General features: G+C 42.2%; 1 protein-coding gene across 4 annotated transcripts; it reads left to right on the top strand.

Annotated features, from left to right (window-relative positions):
• Positions 1–219: 219 nt before the first annotated feature.
• NBR1 (NBR1 autophagy cargo receptor) lies at positions 220–22,759 on the top strand. Of its 4 annotated transcripts, none has more exons than XM_054649545.2 (21): positions 221–410; positions 3,829–3,891; positions 5,615–5,633; positions 6,034–6,056; positions 6,888–7,085; positions 7,575–7,649; positions 8,529–8,749; positions 10,579–10,743; positions 11,176–11,382; positions 12,032–12,191; positions 13,592–13,879; positions 14,299–14,445; positions 14,879–14,954; positions 15,250–15,360; positions 16,147–16,338; positions 16,459–16,593; positions 17,252–17,612; positions 18,266–18,363; positions 18,885–18,954; positions 20,015–20,120; positions 20,511–22,759. In XM_054649545.2, exons 1-21 carry the CDS (start codon positions 252–254, stop codon positions 20,679–20,681), a joined length of 3,045 nt encoding a protein of 1,014 aa, XP_054505520.2. In that variant the 5' UTR covers positions 221–251; the 3' UTR covers positions 20,682–22,759. The 4 variants fall into 4 exon arrangements, with proteins under 4 accessions (XP_054505521.2, XP_054505520.2, XP_054505518.2 ...); XM_054649543.2 differs by having other exon boundaries at positions 20,508–22,759; XM_054649546.2 differs by lacking the exon at positions 15,250–15,360 and having other exon boundaries at positions 220–410; positions 20,508–22,759.
• Positions 22,760–23,281: the final 522 nt, after the last annotated feature.

Below are 23,281 nucleotides of genomic sequence, written 5' to 3'. Positions count from 1 at the left end.
GGCTCTGGTTAGTAGCTGATTGGCCGCCGCCTCCACGTGATTCTGTCTTGCGCAGGCGCCGCCGCGGCGCAGTTGCCGGACGTGCGTGGCCGCGGTGCGCGCGCGCGCGCCCGGTTGTGTTTATTGTTGTTGTTCCGCGACCCTTCTGACTCCGCCTCCCGACCAATCACGGCGGAGGAATGAATGAGTGACAGGCGGCTCCGCCAATATCCGCGCGCAGCGGGTGCGGGGCGGGCCGCCCTCGGGCCGCCATGTTGTGCCTATCGGGAGGGCTGGCGCCGCCAGCCCCGGCCCCGCGGGAGCGCGCCATGGAGCCGCGGGTCACCCTGCGCGTCACCTGCCGCGGCGACACCCGCTCCTTCCTCGTGTCCGACCCGGCGCACACGACGTGGGCCGATGTGGAGGCCATGGTGAGCGCGGGCTGGCCGCGGGAGGCGGGGCGGGGGGGCCGCAGCCGCCGGGAGCCGGCCCGGCGAGGCGCTGACCGGACCGGCGAGGCTTTGAGGGCCCAGCGACTCTGACCGCGCTTTCCGAAGCGGTGTCCTTCATTTCACACGCTGTTAGAAGTGCTGGTTCATAGGACTGCGGTCTTGATTTTTATTTTTGCCTAAATAGCGTAGTTCGCTCCTGCTGTGTGCTTAGATTGGCATGCACGGCCTGGTTTGGAAAAAGATTTTCAAGGGCTCTTTTTTTTTTCTGTGTGAGCAGCTGGTATTAGCTGTGCTCTTTGCCCTTTTCCAGAGGTTTGGCTCAATCCTTCTGTAAAGCACATTCTATTATTTCCTATCCTTATTCAAGTATTTATAGTGAAGCAACACCCGTCTGTGCTTTTCTAACGATTTGTCTGTGCTCTCTGGGATCCTGAGTCACGAATAGATTTAGTTTGGTCCCTTGGTTCCCGGAGCTTTGTGTGAGGTGGTTTGGGTAGAACCGGCTCTGACTGGGCCGTACCTGCGTGGGCAGCTCTGTGTATCCTGCTCTTGGTACGGCTCAGAGTTTGTTTGGCTGCTTGTTTTCAAGGCAATTCAGTGACAATTCTCGTATTGGCTTAGTGTGAAATTGTTGTGAGGACTCCCTTGGCTATGATGAAACTAACATTATTATTATTATTACTATTATTATTGTTATTAATGAATTCTGTAGCAGCTGTGTCGTAGTTAAGACTGAGACAACACACTCCATTTTTAGAAGGCTTCAAACTGTTTTTTTTATGGCCTGCATGCTTTTTATACATTCTTATAAAGCTCATTAATTTACACTTTACTCATTGGTTACCAGAGACAAACAAAGTGCTCATTGGAATAGACAGTTCAGGTTTCTCTTATTTATCCTTCTTTCTTTCTTGGTTTCTGTGTCAATGACCTTGGTAGAAAATTCTTTCAGGGGTAAACATGGATCCTCTTCTCGAACTTCTCACTGGCTCACAGAAGTTGCTGTAAAACCTCTTCCACACAACTGTATTGGTTTTTTTAGCTTGCTTTCAAAGATCCATATGAAGAGATCTTGTTGCTGTGTTATTTTCTCTTTTTCATCTCTTTTTCTGACCAGTATATTCCAGTACACACGCAGGACTGGTTTTATTTTATGAATTGCTCAAGTTCAAAGTTTGAGCTGCATCCCCTTCCCTTGCTGTATTTCAGTCCTCTGAAAGAGGCACTGATTCAATCTTAAAATACTTAATGCAAGTAGAGCTGCAGGAATGTCTGAGCTGCTCAGAGCCCTGCTTGCATCAAAGCTGGAAGCAGATTACAGTGTAAGCACTGTGCTGCCCTTAATCTCAGGTATTCTGAGAGCCAGGGTGTGTTTGTTCAAGGTGTGGTGTTCTATTACAGTGTTTCCCTGAGGTACAGCCAGGGGTTGTCTCTGTTGTGGGAATTATTGTTCCAAGGGAGTTAAACTTGTGTCTTTGTTATGTTTTGGTCTTTTATTCAATGTGGTTGATGTTTATAAGGGATAAACTTAGGAATTTACAAACTTGTGAGCTCTTGTTCTGCCCTGCGTTCAGAGAGCAATCTGTGGTTCCAGACCATGGAAGTACAGAGCACAGCGTCTTCCTGACAAAACAAGTTGGGTCTGCCACTGCACTCCCAGAATTTGGGATGTGCTGCTGGAACAGCCTGCCTGGAGCATGTTCAGAATGTGTCCGTGTGTCCCTGTGCTCCAGTGGGACTGTGTCCGTGTGTCCCTGTGCTCCAGTGTCCGTGTGGGGCTGTGTCCCTGTGCTCCAGTGGGGCTGTGTCCCTGTGCTCCAGTGGGGCTGTGTCCCAGTGTCCGTGTGTCCCTGTGCTCAGTGGGGCTGTGTCCGTGTGTCCCTGTGCTCCAGTGTCTGTGTGGGGCTGTGTCCCTGTGTCCAGGTGTCCCTGTGCTCCAGGGGGGCTGTGTCCGTGTGTCCCTGTGTCCAGGTGTTCCTGTGCTCCAGTGAGGCTGTGTCCGTATGTCCCTGTGTCTGTGTGTCCCTGTGCTCCAGTGGGGCTGTGTCCGTGTGTCCCCGTGCTCCAGTAGGGCTGTGTCCCTGTGTCCGTGTGTCCCTGTGCTTCAGTGTCTGTGTGTCCGCGTGTCCCTGTGCTCCAGGGGGGCTGTGTCCGTGTGTCCCTCTGTCCATGTGTCCCTGTGCTCCAGTGGGGCTGTGTCCGTGTCTCCCTGTGTCCGTGTGTCCCTGTGCTCCAGTGGGGCTGTGTCCGTGTGTCCCTGTGTCTGTGTGTCCCTGTGCTCCAGTGGGGCTGTGTCCCTGTGTCCGTGTGTCCCTGTGCTTCAGTGTCTGTGTGTCCGTGTGTCCCTCTGTCCATGTGTCCCTGTGCTCCAGTGGGGCTGTGTCCCTGTGCTCCAATGGGGCTGCGTCTGTGTGTCCCTGTGCTTCAGTGTCTGTGTGTCCGTGTGTCCCTGTGCTCCAGGGGGGCTGTGTCCGTGTGTCCTCGTGTCCCTGTGTCCGTGTGTCCCCGTCACTCCCCAGGCAGCCCCTCTTGCCCGAGGCTGTTGTTGCTCTGTTAGCTCTGGCCTCGCAGGACGTGTGTCAGTTGTTTCAGAGAGTTTCTGTTGGGAAAGCTCCGGTTTTTGTAGGAACCTGGTCCAAACATGAACTCTTGTTCCTATTCCCATATCTTTGCCTGAGAGCCCCTTAATTTAAGAATTGTGATAATTCAGGAGAAGGGAGTTTCCATTTTCCATTTCAAGGGAGGCTTCTACCTTCCTTAGCACACACCTGTCTGTCCAAACCAAGACAGAAAAATGCGATTTTTGTAGGAACCTGGTACAAAAACATAGAGGAGCCTCAAAGACTCAGCATATGGAAACAGCTGCTTTCATTTTATGGTTCATTTGGTGCTGCTCATGCTGCCTTCCTAATGTAAAATGCAAAATATCTGCTCAGCTTTATTCTGTGAGTCTTCATAGGCTGAGAAAAGGCTGAACACCTTGGTGAGCTGTGTCCCAGGTGCTTTCTAAAAAGAGTTTTAGGGATTGTTTGTCTTTTATCTTCATGTTTTGCAGTGTTTACCATGACTGAGTTTGCTAACCCTGAGCTTGTCCTCTTAGAATGGGGAGGTTTTGATTATTTATTTTGGAGTAAACATTAACCTGGCAAGGTGCAAGAGGAAAAAGATGTGTTTACTAACTTTCCCTACTGAAAAGAATAAAGCTTGGAGGGAAGGCACTGGGAAGAGTTCAGCTCCAGAGGAATGGATTTGGTAAAACAGTGTTTGCTTCCACTGAGACACTGAAGGGAGGGACAGAAGGGTTTTAATGTTATTCCTAATTAATAGTCATTTTAATAATCATGATTAACTGAGGTCCTGCCTCACTATGGTTTTGTGTTCGTTCTTTTTCTTACAGGTTAAAGTTTCATTTGACCTGGACAACATTCAGATCAAGTACATTGATGAGGACAATGATGAGGTAAAATCCCTGCCACCCCACACTCCCAGTAAATCAGCTGGAGAATGGCTGCTGCAGGAATGACTTTGTGCCTCCTGATGGTTGGCACTGGGTCCTTCAGGAGAGTCTTTTATGCAGATCAGGGTGGGGGAATGTTTGCCCCTTTCATAAGAAAACAGCTGATAGTCCTGTGCTTTTACTCTTAATGCAGCATTCATATTTTAAACTGCTTTTTTTTAGAAGCTCCTGCCTTTCTTTTTCTCACCCTGTTGAAACACCCAGTGGTTTTGTGTGCTCTGAGGGAGGAATGTTTCCATTGAGGAACTTATTATTTTTAATCTTTTTTATTTTTCTATTTTTTATGAGGTAGTTGTGGTGGTGTTCACAGGGGTCCCAGGACAAGGGAAGAGATGAGAATCTTGACTCCATGTTTCAGAAGGCTGATTAATTATCTTATGATATATATTATTTTAAAAGAAAATTATATATTAGAAGTATACTAAAGAATAGAAGAAAGGATTTCATCAGAAGGCTTGAAAGGAATGATAATAAAATCTTGTGACTGCTCACAGCCTTGACACAGGTGGCTGTCATTGGTCACCAAGTAAAAACAATTTCACATGCTGGGTAAACAATTCTCCAACTCACAAACATGGAGAAGCTGAAGCTTCCCAGAAGAAAAGACCCTAATGAAAGGATTTTTCAGAAAAGATGTCTGTGCCAGGTAGTTGTAACTATTTTTGTTTGCAGCTGTGGTAAGGCCCTGTCTCCACACTCCTTCCTCTGGAAAATGCAGTCCCCTGTCATTAGCACAGGTTGGCTTCAGTGATCTGCTGTTCTCAAATCCTCTGCTTGCTTTATGCAATTGCTGTAATCTCCAAGCAGATTACTGACTCAGAAAACAAATTGGTTACTTCTAGTTGTCCTTGTTGAGTAACTTCCTGCTTGGCACAGTCTCACCCTCTGATATTGTTTTTGTTTATCTAGAGATTCAGAGGGGAATGTAACTCTCACACAGAATGACCTTTTGCAAACACAGTGTTCCACTGCTTGGATTATGGCTCTCCTAAATGAGATATGGGTTCTTGTTCTTACTATTTTTCCCTAATGGGAAATGTCAAGAAGCTTCCAATAACCTTTCAGAGAATGATTCTTCCCTTATTTTCCAGCCTGTATAATATGTAAATATAAATATTTATTTACACAGATAATATTTCTATTTATATTTACACAATAATATTTATAAATATTATTTCACAGATAAATCTATGAAAGCTTTTTTCTGAAATACTGAGCAAACATTGTTTAGAATCCTGTGATGCTGTGGGGGTTAAATAGCTTCCTGTCAGTGACTTCTATGTGCACCATTGAGAATTAATTTTCTGTAGAAGAATGGGCTTATGAAACACTTAATTGATCTTTTGAAGCACTTAACTGGGCATTTAGAGCAAGTGGGGCTGAGCTCTGGAGCTGTGCAGTGAGCCCAGGGGTACAGGCAGTGCCTTTTGAGGAGAGCAGCTTGTCCTGGCCATCAGCAGTGCCAGAGCTGCCCCCTGTGCCAAGCAGGAACAAACATGGGCAGCACCACAGCTTTGGGGATGATTAAACATGGCCACAACACACAGCTAAAGGGCTGCTGCTTTAGCAGCTGGCAGTGAAAGCATGGTTATTCTGAAGGGGTTCATTTGAAGAGGACTGCAAAGATGTGTCTGTGCCCCTTGCTCACTGGTGCTTCTCTTTGCAGGTCTCTGTGAACAGCAAAGGTGAGCTGCTGCTTTACTGAGGTGGAATCAAGATTAGAGACCCCAACTGTTGCTTGTGTTTTTTGAAGATGCACCATCAAGAATGATTGCTTTTGGATTTTTGTGTTTTATATATGATTTGGCATCAGATTCTTGCTGAAGGAAAGAATTCTTGATCCATAGGAACAAATTGGAAGTGACTAAATGAGTGGAATGTTGTGGTTCTTGGCTGTGGAAATGTGTGCTTGTTGCTGTATGTACAAATCCTTGCACTAATTTAATTAGGCTTTTAATTTAAGAGAATTTACAGAAGGTAGGGGAGGCCCCCAATGTCATGTAAAGGTTTCTAAATACTGTGTGATAAACTTACATCTGTTGTGTGAGATAGGGGCCATTCACTCTTCTTTCTATTTTTCTTTAGAGGAGTATGAAGAAGCTCTGAAGGTAAATGTGCTCTTTGACTTTTTTCAATGTATTCATCCTTCTGTAATTAAAACTGGTGCAGCTGAGAAAAAAGGTGGCATTTCCTGGCCCAGGAAATCAGAATAGTTCTTCAAAGCTGTTTTCTAGCTTGAATGTCTTAATACATTTTTTTTTTTCTATCCTGGTTGGTCTTTGTTTTTATAGATTAGTTGAATAGGAGTTGGATTCAGGACCCTGAGCAGCAGTGGGTTAAGGGATTGGCTTTGGCAAAGCCTTCAACAGTAATTCCATATTTGGAAATATTGGGCTTTAGTGAAACCCTTCAGCAATCTTGCCACAGAGACTCTGCTGCAGAGCAGATCATTAAAACTTGGTAGAGTCAATGCTTAGTTACTTTATAAGCACATGGACAAAATAAGAATTGCATTTGTTTGCATTCCTGTTTTACATTATTAAGTCTTTCACAACTTTTTACTCCTGGTTTGAATTTCAAATCTGATAATTTCAAAATAAATTTCTGGACAGAATTTATTGATTACTGCCTCCTAGGAGCACTTTATTGTAGGCTGAGAAATTCCAGCAGAATATTTGCATGCTTATCCTTTGGCTTTTTATGAACTTTTTAATAAGTATATTAATAACCTTTCAGAAGTAGAATATCAGCTTGACTCTACCTTGGCATCTCTCTCAGTTTTTCTTTTTGTCTGTTAGTCTTTCCCCACCCTTTTGCCAAACTCTCCAATGTAGTGTAATACTGTAGATTACACTACAATGTAGTGTAATCTGTTTTTACAGATTCTCTATGCTGATTGTAAGTGGAAACCATGGTGTGTGTGTGTTGTGTTTATTTAGATTGCAGTAAAACAGGGAAATCAGCTTCAGATGAATGCCTATGAAAAGAACTCTTCTCATGCTTTGCAACTACATGAAAAAGATGTGACAGAAAAGCTGGTGCTTCTTAAAGATGAGAAGAAACCACTTTTGCATCATTCCATGCTAGCTCAGGGGTTAGAGGAAGAACTGAAAAATGACAAGGAGCTGACCATGCAGGTAAGAAGCTGAGCTGCATTAAAGCAAAGAATTAATAAATGTAAATCACTTTGTAGACTGGTTGTCCTCTTTAGCCTTATATAAAAACTGAGTCCAGAAGTTGGTCTCTGTTTCAGTTCCCTGCACCTGCTGAAGCTCACCAAATAGTTTGAGTGTTTTCAAGAGGATAATTTGATGCTGTCTTTAGAAATGCCAGTGCTTTCATGTTGACCATTCTCAAGTATTCTGATAAACAGAGCAGTTCAGCTCCTGAAGCCCTCATTGCCATCTGGGAACTTCTGCCCGACTTGATTTCTTTGGTGTGTAATTACACTCAAATGCTAATGAGGCAGAAATGGTTCAGGAAAATGTCAGTGGCTACATAAATATTTTTCTATAAAGACACTTAAAAGCTATTTCAGCAGTTACCTTGCTGTGTTGAGTTTTGTTTTTGTTTTTAACTTTGCATACTTTTTTTTTGCTTTTGTTTTGGTTTATTTTGTTCCCCAGCAAAAGTTAAATCAGACCAGAGCAGAAAGCACAAATGAAAATCCTCCAGAATGGTTTACTAGCTACTTGGAAACAGTAAGTGAATTGTCTTGCAATTTTTTATATACTTCAGTTTTATTGTTGTTGGAAGAGATCTTTGTGATGCCTGACATCTGAACACTCTTGCCATCAGCACTTGTGACCAGGATTTTAATGAGAACTGGATCTTTAACTATGTGTACAAGGGACACCTTAAAAAAGCCCAAAACCATAAACTTGATCCATGCCACTTGTGCAGAGTGGAATGTTTAGTTTGTGCATTTGATTTAGTTTGAGAGTAGTTTCAAGTAGCTCCCATAACAAACAGAATCCTTGTGGCACATGGGAATTCCAGACCACTCATTGTGGGGAGGGCTTAGGGAGTGTTGCTGTTGTAGGCTCTCAATTGCCCAGTTTTGGAGATGAGTTTCCTTCCCTTCATGCAGGCTTATGGAAGAAAAACAATATTGTAAGCACAATATTAATAAATTAAAAAAAAACATTATTAATAAATAAAAAATAAAACAATATTGTAAGCACAATAAAAAAATCACAGTTTAAAAATACGTGATTTTTAATTTGCCTTGGTATTTACTAAAATAAAAGTCCTCTCTCAGGAATGTGGTATTTGTTTATATATTTTATATATTATCATATTATAGATGTTATATATCATATATATGATAATATAATATAATATTGTGTGATATATATAATATGGTAACATTATAATAATATAAAATTATAATAATGTTATGATATATGTTGTATGTATTATATATTATCATAATTTTATGCAGAGTGTGCTGGGGGTAGGGGAAATGATTCTGAAGTAGTCTGTGGCTACTGACAGATTGGGAGGCTTGGGACAATGTAACTCAGCATTTCAAACTTCAGAGGTGGCTCTCATTCACCACTGCTTTCATTTCTTTCCAGTTCAGGGAACAAGTAGTTAAGGAGACTGTTGAGAGGCTGGAGCAGAAGCTGTATGAGAAGCTTGTTCCTTGCAGCCAGCCTGCAGATTTTTGTGAGAGCTCATTTCCAGCAGCACCTGCACCTTCAGAGAGCCCCGTGGGGAGCAGCAGCAGCCACTGGGACTGGCTCATGTCCTGCTGCAGCTGCCAGGCTCGCATCGTCGGGGTCCGCTACCAGTGCAGGTACAGGGGCTGAGAGAGAGAGAAACTCTCTGGGGTGGATACTGCTGGCTGCAGCCTGCTGGGCATTTCAGTGCTGGTACAGTGAGCTGGGAGTGTGGGGAATGTGCCAGGCACAGCCTGTGAGTGAGAGAAACTCTCTGGGCTTGGATACTGCTGGGTTCCCAGCCTGCTGGACATTTCAGTGAGATGGGAGTGTGGGGAACGTGCCAGGCACAGCCTGTGAGTGAGAGAGAAACTGTGTTGGGGTTAAATACTTCTAGATTCCCAGTCTGCAGCCTGCTGGACATTTCAGTGAGCTGGGAGTGTGGGGAACCTGCCAGGCACAGCCTGTAAGTGAAACTGTCTTGGGGTTAAATACTTCTAGATTCCCAGTCTGCAGCCTGCTGGACATTTCAATGCTGGGAGTGTGGGGAACCTGCCAGGCACAGCCTGTAAGTGAAACTGTCTTGGGGTTAAATACTTCTAGATTCCCAGTCTGCAGCCTGCTGGACATTTCAATGCTGGGAGTGTGGGGAACCTGCCAGGCACAGCCTGTGAGAGAGAGAAACTCTCTTGGGGTTAGATACTGCTGCCTGCAGCCTGCTGGACATTTCAGTGCTGGGAGGATGGGAACCTGCCAGGCACAGCCTGTGAGGGAGAGAGAAACTGTCTTGGGGTTAGATACTTCTAGGTTCCCAATCTGCAGCCTGCTGGACATTTCAGTGCTGGGAGTGTGGGGAACGTGCCAGGCACAGCCTGTAAGTCAGAAACTGTCTTGGGGTTAAATACTGCTGGCTTCCCAATCCACAGCCTGCTGGACATTTCAGTGAGCTGGGAGTGTGGGGAACGTGCCAGGCACAGCCTGTGAGTGAGAGAGAAACTGTCTTGGGGTTAAATACTTCTAGGTTCCCAATCCACAGCCTGCTGGACATTTCAGAATATCCACTATGTGGACTGCTGATGTTCTCTCCTGTGGTCACTAGACTTTATCTACATAAAAGCAAGATTAATGGTATTTTGAGAAAAGGTGATTGTTAAAGTGAGAGAACTCTGTAACGCTGTGTTCTCAATGAACACAGTTCAGAGAACTTCAGAGCTGTCTTCTCAATGGCTCTTTACCTTATCTGCAGTAATAAGATGCAATAATTGTAACAGAAAAGGTTTTGTTTGTTTAACTAAACAAAAAAGCCAAACTTAGAACCACTAGTCTGTAAGTCAGTTTTTTGTTTGGTTCTGAGTCAGTGAGACTAAGGCAGGTCATACTTTTTCTTAATGACTGCACTCTTGTCTGTCTGATAATATGAAATAGATTTTGATAAATGTCTGAAGGAAGGTGTTGAAAGTGAGAGTTTTATTTGAATGAGGCGACTGCTGTGAAGATCAGCATTTTGGGACTAGGCAGAAGCAGTGGATGAAATGCCAACAGGAGTTCTTATTTGGATTTTTTTTTCCCTTGCTGGCAGGAGGTGACAGTCTGGTTTTTATCAGCCCTGTTCCTGGAGGAGCAATCTGCTTTGCATCCCTGAATGCTTGCTGACTTACCCACTGTATTTTCATAAGTATGGTGCTGTTTCTGGCACTGGATTTTGATAAAATGTTCTGCCCATCATAGCAAAAATTTTAATCACTTGTGCTAAAGGAAGCATCACATTTTTTCAGTGTGTGTTCAGAGAAGTGGGAACTGTGGTGCAGTTTTGCCAAAAGGAGAGGTAATCATGCAGGTGTCATGGCTCCAAATATTGATCTAAAAGTGAAACATCCAGCTGCTGTCACTTGGAAACTGCTTACAGTGAAAGTCTCTCTGCAGAAATTCCTTGCCTCTTGATAACTTTGTGTTTTCTGCTTTGCAGCCTTTGTCCAGGCTACAATATCTGTGAGGAGTGTGAGGCAGGAGCGTATGCACACGATCCAAACCACGTCTTGTTAAAGCTGCGCAGGCCCATCCCCTGTGGGGCTGACAGTTCCAGCCTGGCAGAGCTGTCCCCACGCCTGCCTGCCACTCTGGAGCAAGTCAGGTAAATGCTGGCCCCTGGCAGTGCCTGGCAAGGTTGTTTTGATGGCAAGGAAACACCTGTGGTGGAGTTGGGGTTCAGCTTTTATTGTAGAGATAACAAAAAATGGAAATGGTACTCAGATTTTCTTAAAGGGCATAAGTCATAAATCTTACAGTGTTTTTAACAACAGAGTAGAAAAGACAGACTTTTGGGGTTGTAAACTTTGGGAGCTTGCTTTTTCTTTGAGCATTCTGTGCCTGCCTTTTTTTGTTCTTTCAGAGATCATTCAAAAGAGTTCCACAAGCATTCTGAGGATGTTCTTCTAAAATCATTTTGTATCCAGTCTAGAAGCATGGGATATTTCCTGAAGGGTTCCCTTGAGACTAAGACTGTGGTGGATAAAGATAAATTGTGATCAGTTTAATGTAATAAGGTGTGTTAATTGCTTTGCAGGCTCCAGAAACAGATGGACAAAAGATTTCTGAAGGCAGAGAAGCAAAGATTGCGAGCAGAGAAGAAACAGCGAAAAGCAGAGGTCCGAGAGCTCAAAAAGCAGCTAAAATTGCACAGGAAAATTCATCTGTGGAACTCTATCCATGTGTTGGAAACAAATGGCTCACCTGCTCTGAAATCTGAGAGTGTCCAGCCTAATACCTTCCTGTAAGGCTTGTTGTTAACTGAGCATCTGGCAGTTGTGCTGTCTGAGCTTTTGTTATGAGACTGAGTTAAAGTAACTGGAGGAAGGTTAGGGAATTGCTCATTTGAAGGGTGATTTGTCATTTGACTGGGTGAGAATTTAGTCCAAATGCCATTTGCAAGGTAGAGTGTTTTTAATTGAGAGGAGAGTAGGAGAAAGGGAAAAAAAAAGTGGCTGATGGTTATTACCAGAAATGTAGTGATTTATGTAGATTTAGGAGGAAGGGGAGTGCCTAGGGTTATACATACATATACATGCTCATACATTAAATTAATATTTACTGCCAGTTTAGAAACAGTCTGTATCTTCCTGCTCTATTAAGTTTGTCTGCAGAAAGTCAAGTACATTCTGTATATTTATGTTCACTGCTATTTCTTTTTTTTTTAATGTGCTCTTAAGCTGAGGTTCATTAGACAGCAGCCTTTGCAGGCAGCTGCTCTGCATTTCCCACTCCCTTTGAGTTTATGACTGTGCAGTGTAAAACTTGTACAGTTTGTTTCTTTCATTCATCCCTTCCATTTAGGGCATTGAAAAGGCAAATTAACATCAATCAGCAGCTGAACTTCAGTTTTGGTGTATTTTTTTTTTTCTGTTTCCTCTCTCCAATCCCAGGAATCCTAATCAACCCTTCCAAGCAATTGTCCCAACACTTAGTGCAGTATTTGTGGATGAGAATTTGCCTGATGGGACTCACTTGAAACCAGGAACAAAGTTTATCAAACACTGGAGAATGAAAAATACTGGCAATGTGGAGTGGAGCTCAGACACCAAGGTATCTTGCCTTTGCTCTTCCTTCTACACACTGAAATCACTCTGGGAGATGACATTTGCAGGTGCATTCTCTGTTAGGACCTGTTGAAGATTTCCTTTGGCCTGTTGAATTCAGCTGGGAATTTTGGGGCAATAAGCTGTGTAGGTACTCTTTACAAAAGTGTAGGCTATGGGAAGGAAGGGATTGAGCACCATCACTGAATATTAATTTTTTAGTTTCCCATTAATAGTATATCCCCCATGTTATAGTGGTGCAGTTTGACCCATTTACAGCTGTCTTGATATCTTTGTGTTGGTATCATCTTTGTGTTGGTATCATCTTTGTGTTGGTATCATCTTTGTGTTGGTATCTATCTTTGTGTTGATATCTTTGTGTTGGTATCTATCTTTGTGTTGGTATCATCTTTGTGTTGGTATCTATCTTTGTGTTGATATCTATCTTTGTGTTGATATCTATCTTTGTGTTGGTATCTATCTTTGTGTTGGTATCATCTTTGTGTTGGTATCTATCTTTGTGTTGATATCTATCTTTGTGTTGATATCTATCTTTGTGTTGACACCATCTTTGTGTTGACACCATCTTTGTGTTGACACCATCTTTGTGTTGACACCATCTTTGTGTTGACACCATCTTTGTGTTGATACCATCTTTGTGTTGATACCATCTTTGTGTTGATACCATCTTTGTGTTGATACCATCTTTGTGTTGATACCATCTTTGTGTTGATACCATCTTTGTGTTGATACCATCTTTGTGTTGATACCATCTTTGTGTTGATACCATCTTTGTGTTGATACCATCTTTGTGTTGATACCATCTTTGTGTTGATACCATCTTTGTGTTGATACCATCTTTGTGTTGATACCATCTTTGTGTTGATACCATCTTTGTGTTGATACCATCTTTGTGTTGATACCATCTTTGTGTTGATACCATCTTTGTGTTGATACCATCTTTGTGTTGATACCATCTTTGTGTTGATACCATCTTTGTGTTGATACCATCTTTGTGTTGATACCATCTTTGTGTTGATACCATCTTTGTGTTGACACCATCTTTGTGTTGACACCATCTTTGTGTTGACACCATCTTTGTGTTGACACCATCTTTGTGTTGACACCATCTTTGTGTTGACACCATCTTTGTGTTGATATCTATCTTTGTGTTGATACCATCTTTGTGTTGGTATCATCTTTGTGTTGGTATCATCTTTGTGTTGATATCTATCTTTGTGTTGATATCATCTTTGTGTTGATAGTGATTAGTGTGGGGATGTGCACTAGCAGCCTGCCTGCTCCATGCCTGCACCCACAAGGCCTTTCAGCAGAGGAGCTATGCAGAGGAACTGCCCACACTTTGCAGAGAAGTTGACTTTTGGCTTTTTCTGTTGTATGTTTCAGTTGAAACTTATGTGGGGTAACCTGACCTTGGCATCTGCTGAGAAAAAAGATGTGATAGTGCCATCCCTCCCATCTGGACAAGTAGGAACTGTTTCAGTTGAGTTTGTAGCTCCCAACATCGAAGGAACTTACACTTCTCACTGGAGACTGTCACACAGAGGGGAGCAGTTTGGCCCAAGGATCTGGTGCAGTATTGTTGTGGATCCCTCCCCAGCTGCTGACTGTGTAGAAGGTGATTGGAAGGATTCTGACTCCTGTCACAAGAGTAAAGCTTCCAGAAGCAAACAGGCAAGTCACTCACCTGGTATTTGGGGCAGCTCAGAATTGCCTAGGAGAAGGAGCACTGTGTATTATTTGGCATAGTATTCCTAACTGACTATTCAAGGGGATTCTTTTAGTTTTTTTGCTTTTTTAATAGGAAAGAAATACAACATACATTGCATTTATAAGTTGTAAAGTAGTTGTTCTTTTTGACAGGCAAGACATCAGCTATCAGTCTGTGGCAGCTATTTGTCTGCTTCTTTGATGGAACTGAAACACTGCAGCATTTCTCTCTGTTAGGTCTTGGCCTTTTGGCTCTGTAATGAGTTGATTTAAATTTCTTTCAAATTACTTGTGTGTTTACACAAAACTCAGACTTTAGATTTCATGTGATGTTTTATTTACTGTGGCTAAGGGGCTCCTGTTTTTTTGTTTTGTTTTTGCAGGATGCTTCCTTAGAGACAGGTGCTCAACTGATAGGGGAAATTGCAGAGCAGGCTGAAATATCTCTGCCAACTGTTCCTTTAAAGATCAAAAATCTGCCAAGTGAGAGAGAATTTTATATCCCATCTGTCGATCTCCTCACTGCACAGGTAAAGTGCTGAAATTCAGGTGGATATAAAGCAAACACCTTGGGTTTGATGTCCAGGGAGGTAGACATCTGCAAGAAGAAAACTTCTGAGCTCTAAAAATGGCCTCTCTATTTTCAGAACGAGTATATTGCATTTTATATAGCAGAGCTGTTTTCTCAAACTGGTACTAGGCACTGTCATTATGTGGAAGGTGTGTGTAGGACAGATTAAGACCCTCAAAAGAGAATCAGCATTGAGTCTTTCTCTGGCCCTAATAAGGGAGTTCTGAGCATTTTACATAGTGATGTAAATATATGTTGTGGGAAAACTGCCCCCTGAGATTGTCTTGAGGAACAAAGTGTTATTTGTACCTCTGTGGTATCTGTGCTGCCAAGTACAGATGTGATTCACTTTCAGACTTTGCTCATGGAAACTCTCTGTGTTTTTCCTGTAGGATTTGCTGTCCTTTGAGCTGTTGGACATTAATATTGTGCAGGAATTGGAGCGAGTGCCACACAATACTCCTGTTGGTAAGGCTCCTGTGCTCTGGCTCTCCTTTGTGTGTAGCTTGGCTTCTTTTCACCTTCATATCCCCAAGAACATAACATTCCAGATGTTGAGGAATGCTGCCATTTTCTTTGCACAGCCAGTGGCAGAGTTAAGCAAAGCTAGTTGTTTATTCCACCAGATTATCTTTCAAAATAACTAAATTTCTTAAAAAGAAGAACTTAAAAGTCCCTTAAAAAGAATCACTTTTAAAAATGTTACCTGATGGAGGCTCCTTCTCCTTTAGTGCCAATTCTCTTTGCTCCCTGTGTTTTCCAGACATGACTCCATGCATGTCCCCTTTGCCACGTGACAGCCCCTTGCTGGAGAAACCTGGCTTAGGTCAGATAGAGGAGGAGAACGAGGGGAGTGGATTTAAACTAGTGCCTGGTAAGCAGCAGTCCTGAGGAGCTTGGGGGTGAAGGGAGGTTATTGTCACTTCTCTGTAGTCAGCAAAGCTGGTGTCTGAAAGGAATTCTAATTACTGTCTTCCTCTTCTTTGGAAAAAAATAAAATTACAAGTTGTTTGGAGTCTGACACTGCATTAGTGATTATAGAGGTTGGAGCATAATGTATACATAGATTGGAAATAGAAATCATAGAACTCATAGAATCACAGAATGGGTTGGGTTGGAAGGGACCTTAAAGATTGTTCAGTTCCACCCCCCTGCCATGAGCTGGGACAGATTCCCCTCTCCCAGGCTGGTCCAAGCCCTGGCCAGCCTGGCCTTGGACACTTGCAGGGATCCAGGGGCAGCCCCAGCTTCTCTGGGTAACCTGTGCCAGGGCCTCACCACCCTCAAAAGGAAGAATTTCTGCCTAATATCTAATGTAAATGTACCCTCCTCCATGTTAAAGTCATTCCCTGCTGTCCTATTGCTGCATGCCCTTGTATAAAATCCTTTCAAGTGCTTCTTTTGATTTGTCTGACCACTAGAACTGTTGGGAGAATTAACAATCTACCCTTGATAGACTAGGTTATACTCCAAACCCTCCAGGTGTGCTCCCCATACTTCTCAGTCACTTTTGTGTTCAACTTGAGCTGAATTCAGAAGTCCTTCAAGTTTTAGAAATAACACACAGAATCAATATTAGCTGTGGCTAGTCTAAAAAATTCTTCTCATAGTTACATTTCTTTGCTGTGGTGGTAAAATCTGTTCTGTTTCCCTTTCCAAGGAATGGCAGAAGCCTGCCTTTCTGTGGACTCTTCTGTGCTGAAGGTGAAAGCTGAACATGCATTGAACCAGGAGGAAGGGGAAGAAGATATGAGTGGGACTCAGTTTGTCTGTGAAACTGTAATTAGATCTCTGACCCTGGATGCTGCACCTGACCACAAGCCCCCACAAAAAAACCCCAAAATCCTCCAGAGTAAGTTCTGTCATTAGCTGCCTTCTCTGGTTTGACTTGTTTGCAGTCAGACATGAGCACAGATTGCTCATCTCAGCTGGTTGATACCATTTAATTGTTTTTCCTGATTGCTTTTATTAGACTCTTTACACACACTGCAAGACACCTTCAGCTGCAATACAATAACTGAAGAATCTCCTGTGATAAATAGAAATTCCACTTCCAAAAAGGAAGCCAAGATTCATCAGTCAGAACCAGTGACAGAAAATTCATGTGGTGAGTAAAATGGGCTTGAATAAGATAAAGCTGTAAAAAAGTCATGTGTAAGAAGACCTGACACTGTTCTAGGAAATGGATCTTCATTAGATGAGGAGAATTGGTAGATTGTCCCAGTTGTGAGAATCATTACATCAGAAAATTGGTGTCAGTGCTTTAATAAGCAGCTAGTTTAATAAACTAGCTTTAATAAGCAGCTAGTTTAATAAACTAGCTTTAATGAGCAGCTAGTTCAACAGCTGCCTTTTAAAGTGAAATTGAGACCAAAAGGTTCCAGTTGGGTATTCAAATAAGTGCTCATACATTTTGCATGACTGGTGCCTCCATATTTTGTACACATAGCTTGCAATGTTTCTGACCTGTTTCTAATGTGTGTAACTTAGGAGCTGAAAACTACAGTTTAATTTCTCTATTTAGCTCTTACTCCAGTTTTCACTGTAGGCATTAATACCAGCAGGGCATTTGCAAAGGCTTAACATTAAGATCTGTTACTCTTTCACACTGCACCCTCCCCACAACAGGGAAAATTACACCATGGATGGCAGCAGCTGAGGTTTACAGTTATTTCTAAATACTTTTTTCTTACAGCTGGCACAGTTCTGTCTCTGCTGTTGTCCCTACAAATGGACAATTAATACCTCACTTTTTTTCCTCCTAGGGGACCTTCCACTGTCTGATGAGAGCACAAGCCCCCGTAGTGCTGCTGGCAATGGTGATGAAGAGGAAGATGATAAAGATGATGTTCAGAGTCAGTGCTCCTCTGCTTCCTCAGAGGACTACATCATCATCCTCCCCGAGTGCTTCGACACCAGCCGGCCCTTGGGTGACTCCATGTACAGTTCAGCTCTTTCTCAGCCTGGCTTAGAAAAGACAGGAGAGCCTGAAACAGCGGCAGAGAAGGCAGGAGGGGGAAGGCAGCCACAGGTGCAGGAGGTCAGTGAGACACTGACAGCTTCCCAAACACTGGCTGCAGTACCCCTAACCCCAGCAACTGTGGACAGCCCACCCCAGGCACAAAGGTATGATCTGGGGACAGCAACAAAATGGTGATGCTGGTATTGCTCTAGACTCTGCAAGGGCTAGTACTTCCCAAGCAGGAAATGTAACAAAATTCTTATCAAATGCTGAGGTAGATGTTCTTAGATCCTGCAACTTTATAGAGCCTGTCTTGGGCTCTGTGGTTTGGGGGGCCCTGTGTGTGGTTTGGGGGGCCCTGTGTGTGGTTTGGGGGGCCCTGTGTGTGGTTTGGGGGGCCCTGTGTGTGGTTTGGGGGGCCCTGTGTGTGGTTTGGGGGGCCCTGTGTGTGGTTTGGGGGGCCCTGTGTGTGGTTTGGGGGGCCCTGTGTGTGGTTTGGGGGGCCCTGTGTGTGGTTTGGGGGGCCCTGTGTGTGTTTGGGGGGCCCTGTGTGTGTTTGGGGGGCCCTGTGTGTGTTTGGGGGGCCCTGTGTGTGTTTGGGGGCCCTGTGTGTGTTTGGGGGGCCCTGTGTTTGTCTGGGGGGCCTGTGTTTTGGGGCCCTGTGTATGTTTCTAACTCACTGATTTAAATGAGTGCAAGAGAGGGAGAGAAAGGGAGCATGTGAAGTTTTTTCTTTCTTCTGTTGACCATGACTTGTTTATGTGTGTATGTGTAGAATAAAAGTAGTGATGGTGATGTTTTTGACTTCTGTTCTCAGGAGCCTTTCATCTCTTCAGAATTCTACCTTCCAAGAACCAAACACAGCAGCTTCAGAGCCTGTCTCTTCTGCTCCTCATGATCAGATACAAAGAGAAGGTATTGACATATTTAATGTAGGGTGCAGACTATTGCTGTCACCTGTTCCTTATGCCTAGTATTGAATTTGATGTCTCCTTTCTCTTGAGGAGAGCAGAAATCTACCAAGTAAAGATTTCAATTTTTCTCTGGGTGTTGAACTTTTGCTATATGGATGTTGCAAATAAAGAAATAATTGGTTTTGTGGATCAGTTAAGAGCATCTGTTATGGGAAATGGTCAGAGGATACTCAAAAGTACTTACAGGCATCTGGGAAATTACCTTGCTCTGGAATTGTTGAGCTGTGTATTTAATTTGCTGTTCCAGTCACTGAGACAGCAGTTCCTCTTTAATCAGTCATATGATTCTGAAAATCTTCTGATGCTTTCACTGCAGTGAGAATCCTGGATTCTCTGCATGACTGAAATTAGAGTGTTACTGTTGTATTGAGAGACACTTTTTTCTGTTAATGTATGTGTTGCATTTCTCCAGCTTAATTGTCATTAACTGGAAATGTTGACATTTTTGTCTTCCCCTTCCAGAACCCAGTGGTGAAGATAATCATGAGCCAGGATCTTCTGCATTTCTCACTAAGTTCTCAGAATACCCAAGGTAATGAAGCTGAAGCTCTGACTTCACAAACATTATTTTAGACTGAGAACACCTTAATTAGACACCCAGGAAAAAGCTCTGGCCTATGGATTTCATGTTGTCAGTAATTTGGAGAGAGGCCTCCCCTCTTAAAGCAAACATGCTGTGTTTTCATAAGATCTTGGTTTCTACTTGGGCACAAATCAAAAGGATGCAGAACTGGCAAACCAAAGTTAATGAAGAGCTCAAGTTGAATGCTTCTAAAATTCTGTGGGGTTTTTTTTCTGGAAAATCTCAGGATTCTTAGCATGGGGATTTTACAAGCTAGCTATAAAGTAGTCCTGAAATACTGAGACTGGAGCAGTCAAAATGTTGAGTAAGAATATATATATATATATATTAGAATATAGAATATATTAGAGTGTATATATATATCTAATATATTTATATATTAGATATATATATCTAATATATAGATATATAATATATATATTCTATATAATATATTCTATAGAATCTATAGATTCTATATCTAATATAGAATATATTAGAGTGTATATATATATCTAATATATATTAGATATATCTAGGATGTATTAGAATATATTATATCTATTATAGAATATATATATATAATAGACTATCAAGTAACTTAAGTATTCATAGAAAACAATATATCTAGTATATCTTAGAATATATTATATATTAGAGTATAGAATATATATATGTAATAGACTATTAAGTAACTTAAGTATTCATAGAAAACAAATAGCATCTCATCCTACCCTGAATGGATGTGTCAGTGCACAGCTTTCATGTAGCTCTGTTCTCTTTTGGATGAGAACACAAAACTCTTTACAAAAGGTCACTTCATGGAAAGCAGACACCCACAATTGAATTAGAAGGTGTCAAGGAGAAGGAATGAGCTTCTTGTACAGCTCACTTCCAAACACTGCTGATTCCTTTGGATCACAGGATGTTGTGTCCAGCAGTCCTTGCATTTTACTGAAAAAAAACCTGCATTTTACTGAAGCAAACCCTTGGCTTTACTGCCCCTAAAGCAGCACTGGTCTCTTCCCAGGTACCCTCAGGGCAGCAGCATTGCAGGAGAGCTCGTGAAAGGAGCTTTGTCAGTTGCTGCTTCTGCCTACAAAGCATTATTTGCTGGGCCTCCCATTATTGAACAGGTGAGTGTCTCTCTGTGTGCTGGCTGAGTTTCATAGAATGACACATTTCCAGGTGTGTGGTTTTAAAAGTGTACCAATGTTCTGTATTGGAGTTAATGTAAGAGTAAAATGTTAAGTTTGATGGTGTCCCTTTAAGGTTTGCTGCTCTCAGCAGAATGGGAAATCCATGCCATATGGATAAAAACATTTCTCTTGTAGCCTTGTGTAAGAGTAGTAGCTCACCTTTGTAAGTGAGAAGTGGATTATAAATAAGGATTATAAATGGCTTAAATGGGGCCAGAAGAGCCTCTGTGCCTCAGTTTGATTCTAGCATAATGCAGGGCCCCCAGTTCAAATGGCAAAAAATAAATGAGCTTTTAAATTTATCTTACTGTCTTTTGTTTTCAGCAGCCTGCAGCTCCAGAAGAGCAGACTGCCACTCTGCTGTCCAGTCTGTGTGAGATGGGCTTCTGTGACAGGCAGTTAAACTTGAGGCTGCTGAAGAAACACAACAATAACATGATTGAGGTGGTGACTGAATTGCTTCAGATCAGCAACAGAGACTGGTGCAGTAGGTGCTAAACCTGCCTGCTGGGGAGAGGAATAATCCTCATTGAGTAAACTCCAATTAAAGCTTGCAAGATGAGCAGGCTGCTCCTCAGCTGCTCTCTGTTTGGAGGTTTGGCTTAAAACTTCAGCTTTTCTTTGAGCATTTGACTTCTTTTTCTTTTTACCCTCGTGGAAATGTCAAACAACTCTTGTGGCATCTCTTGAAATGGATACCAGGATTTCAGTTATTATTTAGACCTCATAGTTAAATGAGTGGTCTTTAAATCTCTAATTTCAGATCAAATCCTTTTACCAGGGAATCATGTAGAACTCAACTTTGTACCCAGGTGAGAACTTCCCATTTTATTGTGTATATACTTTTTTTTAGGCAGCTGGAATTGTTTTGTTGGCTTAATTAGCTCTGGAATAGAAACCAGTGTAAAATGCTGCTATAAAATGTAGTCCTGCTTAATTTACAAGAGATGCCTGAAACTAGGAGTTTCTTTGTTTCTTCTGAAGACTTAGTAATTGGTTTTCCAATGTGTGATAGTAAAGTGACAAATTTCAATCTTACAAATTATTCTAAGAAAAAGAAGTTGCTCATAAAAGAAAGCCATCTTGAATTCAGACTTTTGAGAAGTCTAAAAGTGGAACTGTTCAACTGATGAATACCAGTAAAGTTGTTGTTTGTTGTAGCAGAATGAAGCAGGAAAATTACCACCAGCAATCGAATCAGTAATGATAGTGCACACCAGATCTCTAACTGTAGAAGTATAACCTACATAAAATATTTTGTTAAAAATGGAGTGTAAGGCTAGGAAAGGCTTTTCTAGGAATCTTTACAGGCTCTTTGTAAAAATATAAAAAATTTGACCGTTACCTTTTTTCACTACAGTGCAAACATTTTACTCTGTTAATACCACATAAAAAAATGCAAGAATGTGTAGGGACCCAGACCTGAACTGGAGAATAAATTTTTGTAATGTTTAGGAATGGAAAGAATGCTTGAAGCAGGGATCACATAACTTTACATGAGAGTTTGAAAAATGCATTAACTTAAGCACTTTCAAATGTACAGTCTCCTCTGATGGCTTTAGCTGGTCCTGTGTTCCCATAGCCACATTTGTAGAATTCATTTTTCTGGTAAGATTTTTAGATGCCCATCTTTAATTTGGCAATCTAAGAATTCCTTTCTAAATATGCTGAGAGATTGGATGCTGAAGAATGACAAATAAATGAGCACCAGACACTGCTGTGCAGTGGGTTATGCAGAGAACTCCTCAGAGCTCAGTCCCTCAGCAGCTGACAGTGTTGCCCACATTCTTACTTTCAAATAAACATTTTTTTCCTTGCTGCAGTAAGAGACCATTGATTCTAAAATATTTTAGATTGCTCCTGCTTCAAAGTAGTACCTTTGTTTTGTCACAGCATAGCTGAAGCAGTGTCAGTATTGTGCTGGCCAGGTTATCAGTAATTTTTTAAAAGACTTTAGTACCCATAGAGATAAAATAACCATTAAAATAGTCCAAGAAAACAAATGTATCATACCACTTTCCTTTTAAACCTATTTTTATAGATTGTGGAAGATATACTCTTAAATGTTTATTTTGAAATACAGTAGAAGTATTTTGCAACGTTTCCCATCTCTCTGTACACCAGTACAACTGTGTGCTGTGGACCAGGTAAAGATCCTTCTGTGACTTTCCACCTTCACTTGGATGTGGTTTTTTTGAGTATCTTCTGACTGATGCCAGCTCTGGGACAAGGAGGAGGAAGGACAGGGGTGAAATGCAGAAGCTGCTGACACTTTGAAGCACAGTGTGGTTTTATTTGCTGGGGTCTGTCAGGCCCAGCAGGACCCATGTTCACCATGTGTACCTTTGTACTTGGAATGTTCATGTGTTCTGTAAACTACAAAACTGAAGCATTTGAGGAGGAACACCTAATTGAGGATTGAAGTGGCAAGTGTGAGATGCTGTTCTCTTTAGGTTTCCTTTTTACTAGAGTTTAGATGCTGTATGCTCAGGCTTAAGATAGATATATTTCTGTTGGCTTTGTATATTTTGTTAATGGATGCATGACATAATTTATAATATATTCTATAGAGCAGATGTGATCTCTGTATCTTATTTTGGGTGAACTGGGGGGTTGGGATGGTGTCACTATAGACCCCCACATGGCACAGAGCACCAGGACTCACTCAGAGGGCTGTTTACACTAATTTATTGAAGCAACATATTGCTTTTATGGTTTTACAAGATCTTTACATTTACTTAACGGTGCAAGCACCAAGACTCAGATCAGAAGGCTGTACAAGGGGGCTTTTATTAAAGCACCATGGTGCCTTTACAGTTTTACAGGATCTTTACATTTGCTTAACAAACACATACACTGCCCATTGATCATAAAAAAGAAACAAAACTCTCAATAGGTGAAAAGGAGCCACGTCATTCTGTGAGCCAACTAAAGTCATATCTTGTACCTTTCTCTCTCTTTCCTCACATTGTCATGGTGACAGCCCTGGTACCTTCCTTGAGAGAGATACGGGGCTTTCCTTATCTTCAGGAAGCCTTCGCTGGCTCACAAGAACAGCACAAAAATCTCTTTCCTACAAACACACACACTGCCCATTT

Source organism: Agelaius phoeniceus, chromosome 26, assembly GCF_051311805.1.
Source record: "Agelaius phoeniceus isolate bAgePho1 chromosome 26, bAgePho1.hap1, whole genome shotgun sequence".
NCBI classification, from domain to species: Eukaryota; Metazoa; Chordata; class Aves; order Passeriformes; family Icteridae; genus Agelaius; species Agelaius phoeniceus.
The sequence above is the reverse complement of the archived record's forward strand: the minus strand, read 5'-3'. Positions and strand labels throughout refer to the sequence as shown.

Bases quoted from the DNA above. Each gene is read 5' to 3' on its own strand.
- NBR1 (XM_054649543.2), top strand. From the start codon at position 252: ATGTTGTGCCTATCGGGAGGGCTGGCGCCGCCAGCCCCGGCCCCGCGG. The intron at 16,339-16,458 runs GTAAGTTCTGTC...TGCTTTTATTAG, and splicing joins AAACCCCAAAATCCTCCAGA to ACTCTTTACACACACTGCAA. The intron at 18,955-20,014 runs GTAATGAAGCTG...GTCTCTTCCCAG, and splicing joins AAGTTCTCAGAATACCCAAG to GTACCCTCAGGGCAGCAGCA.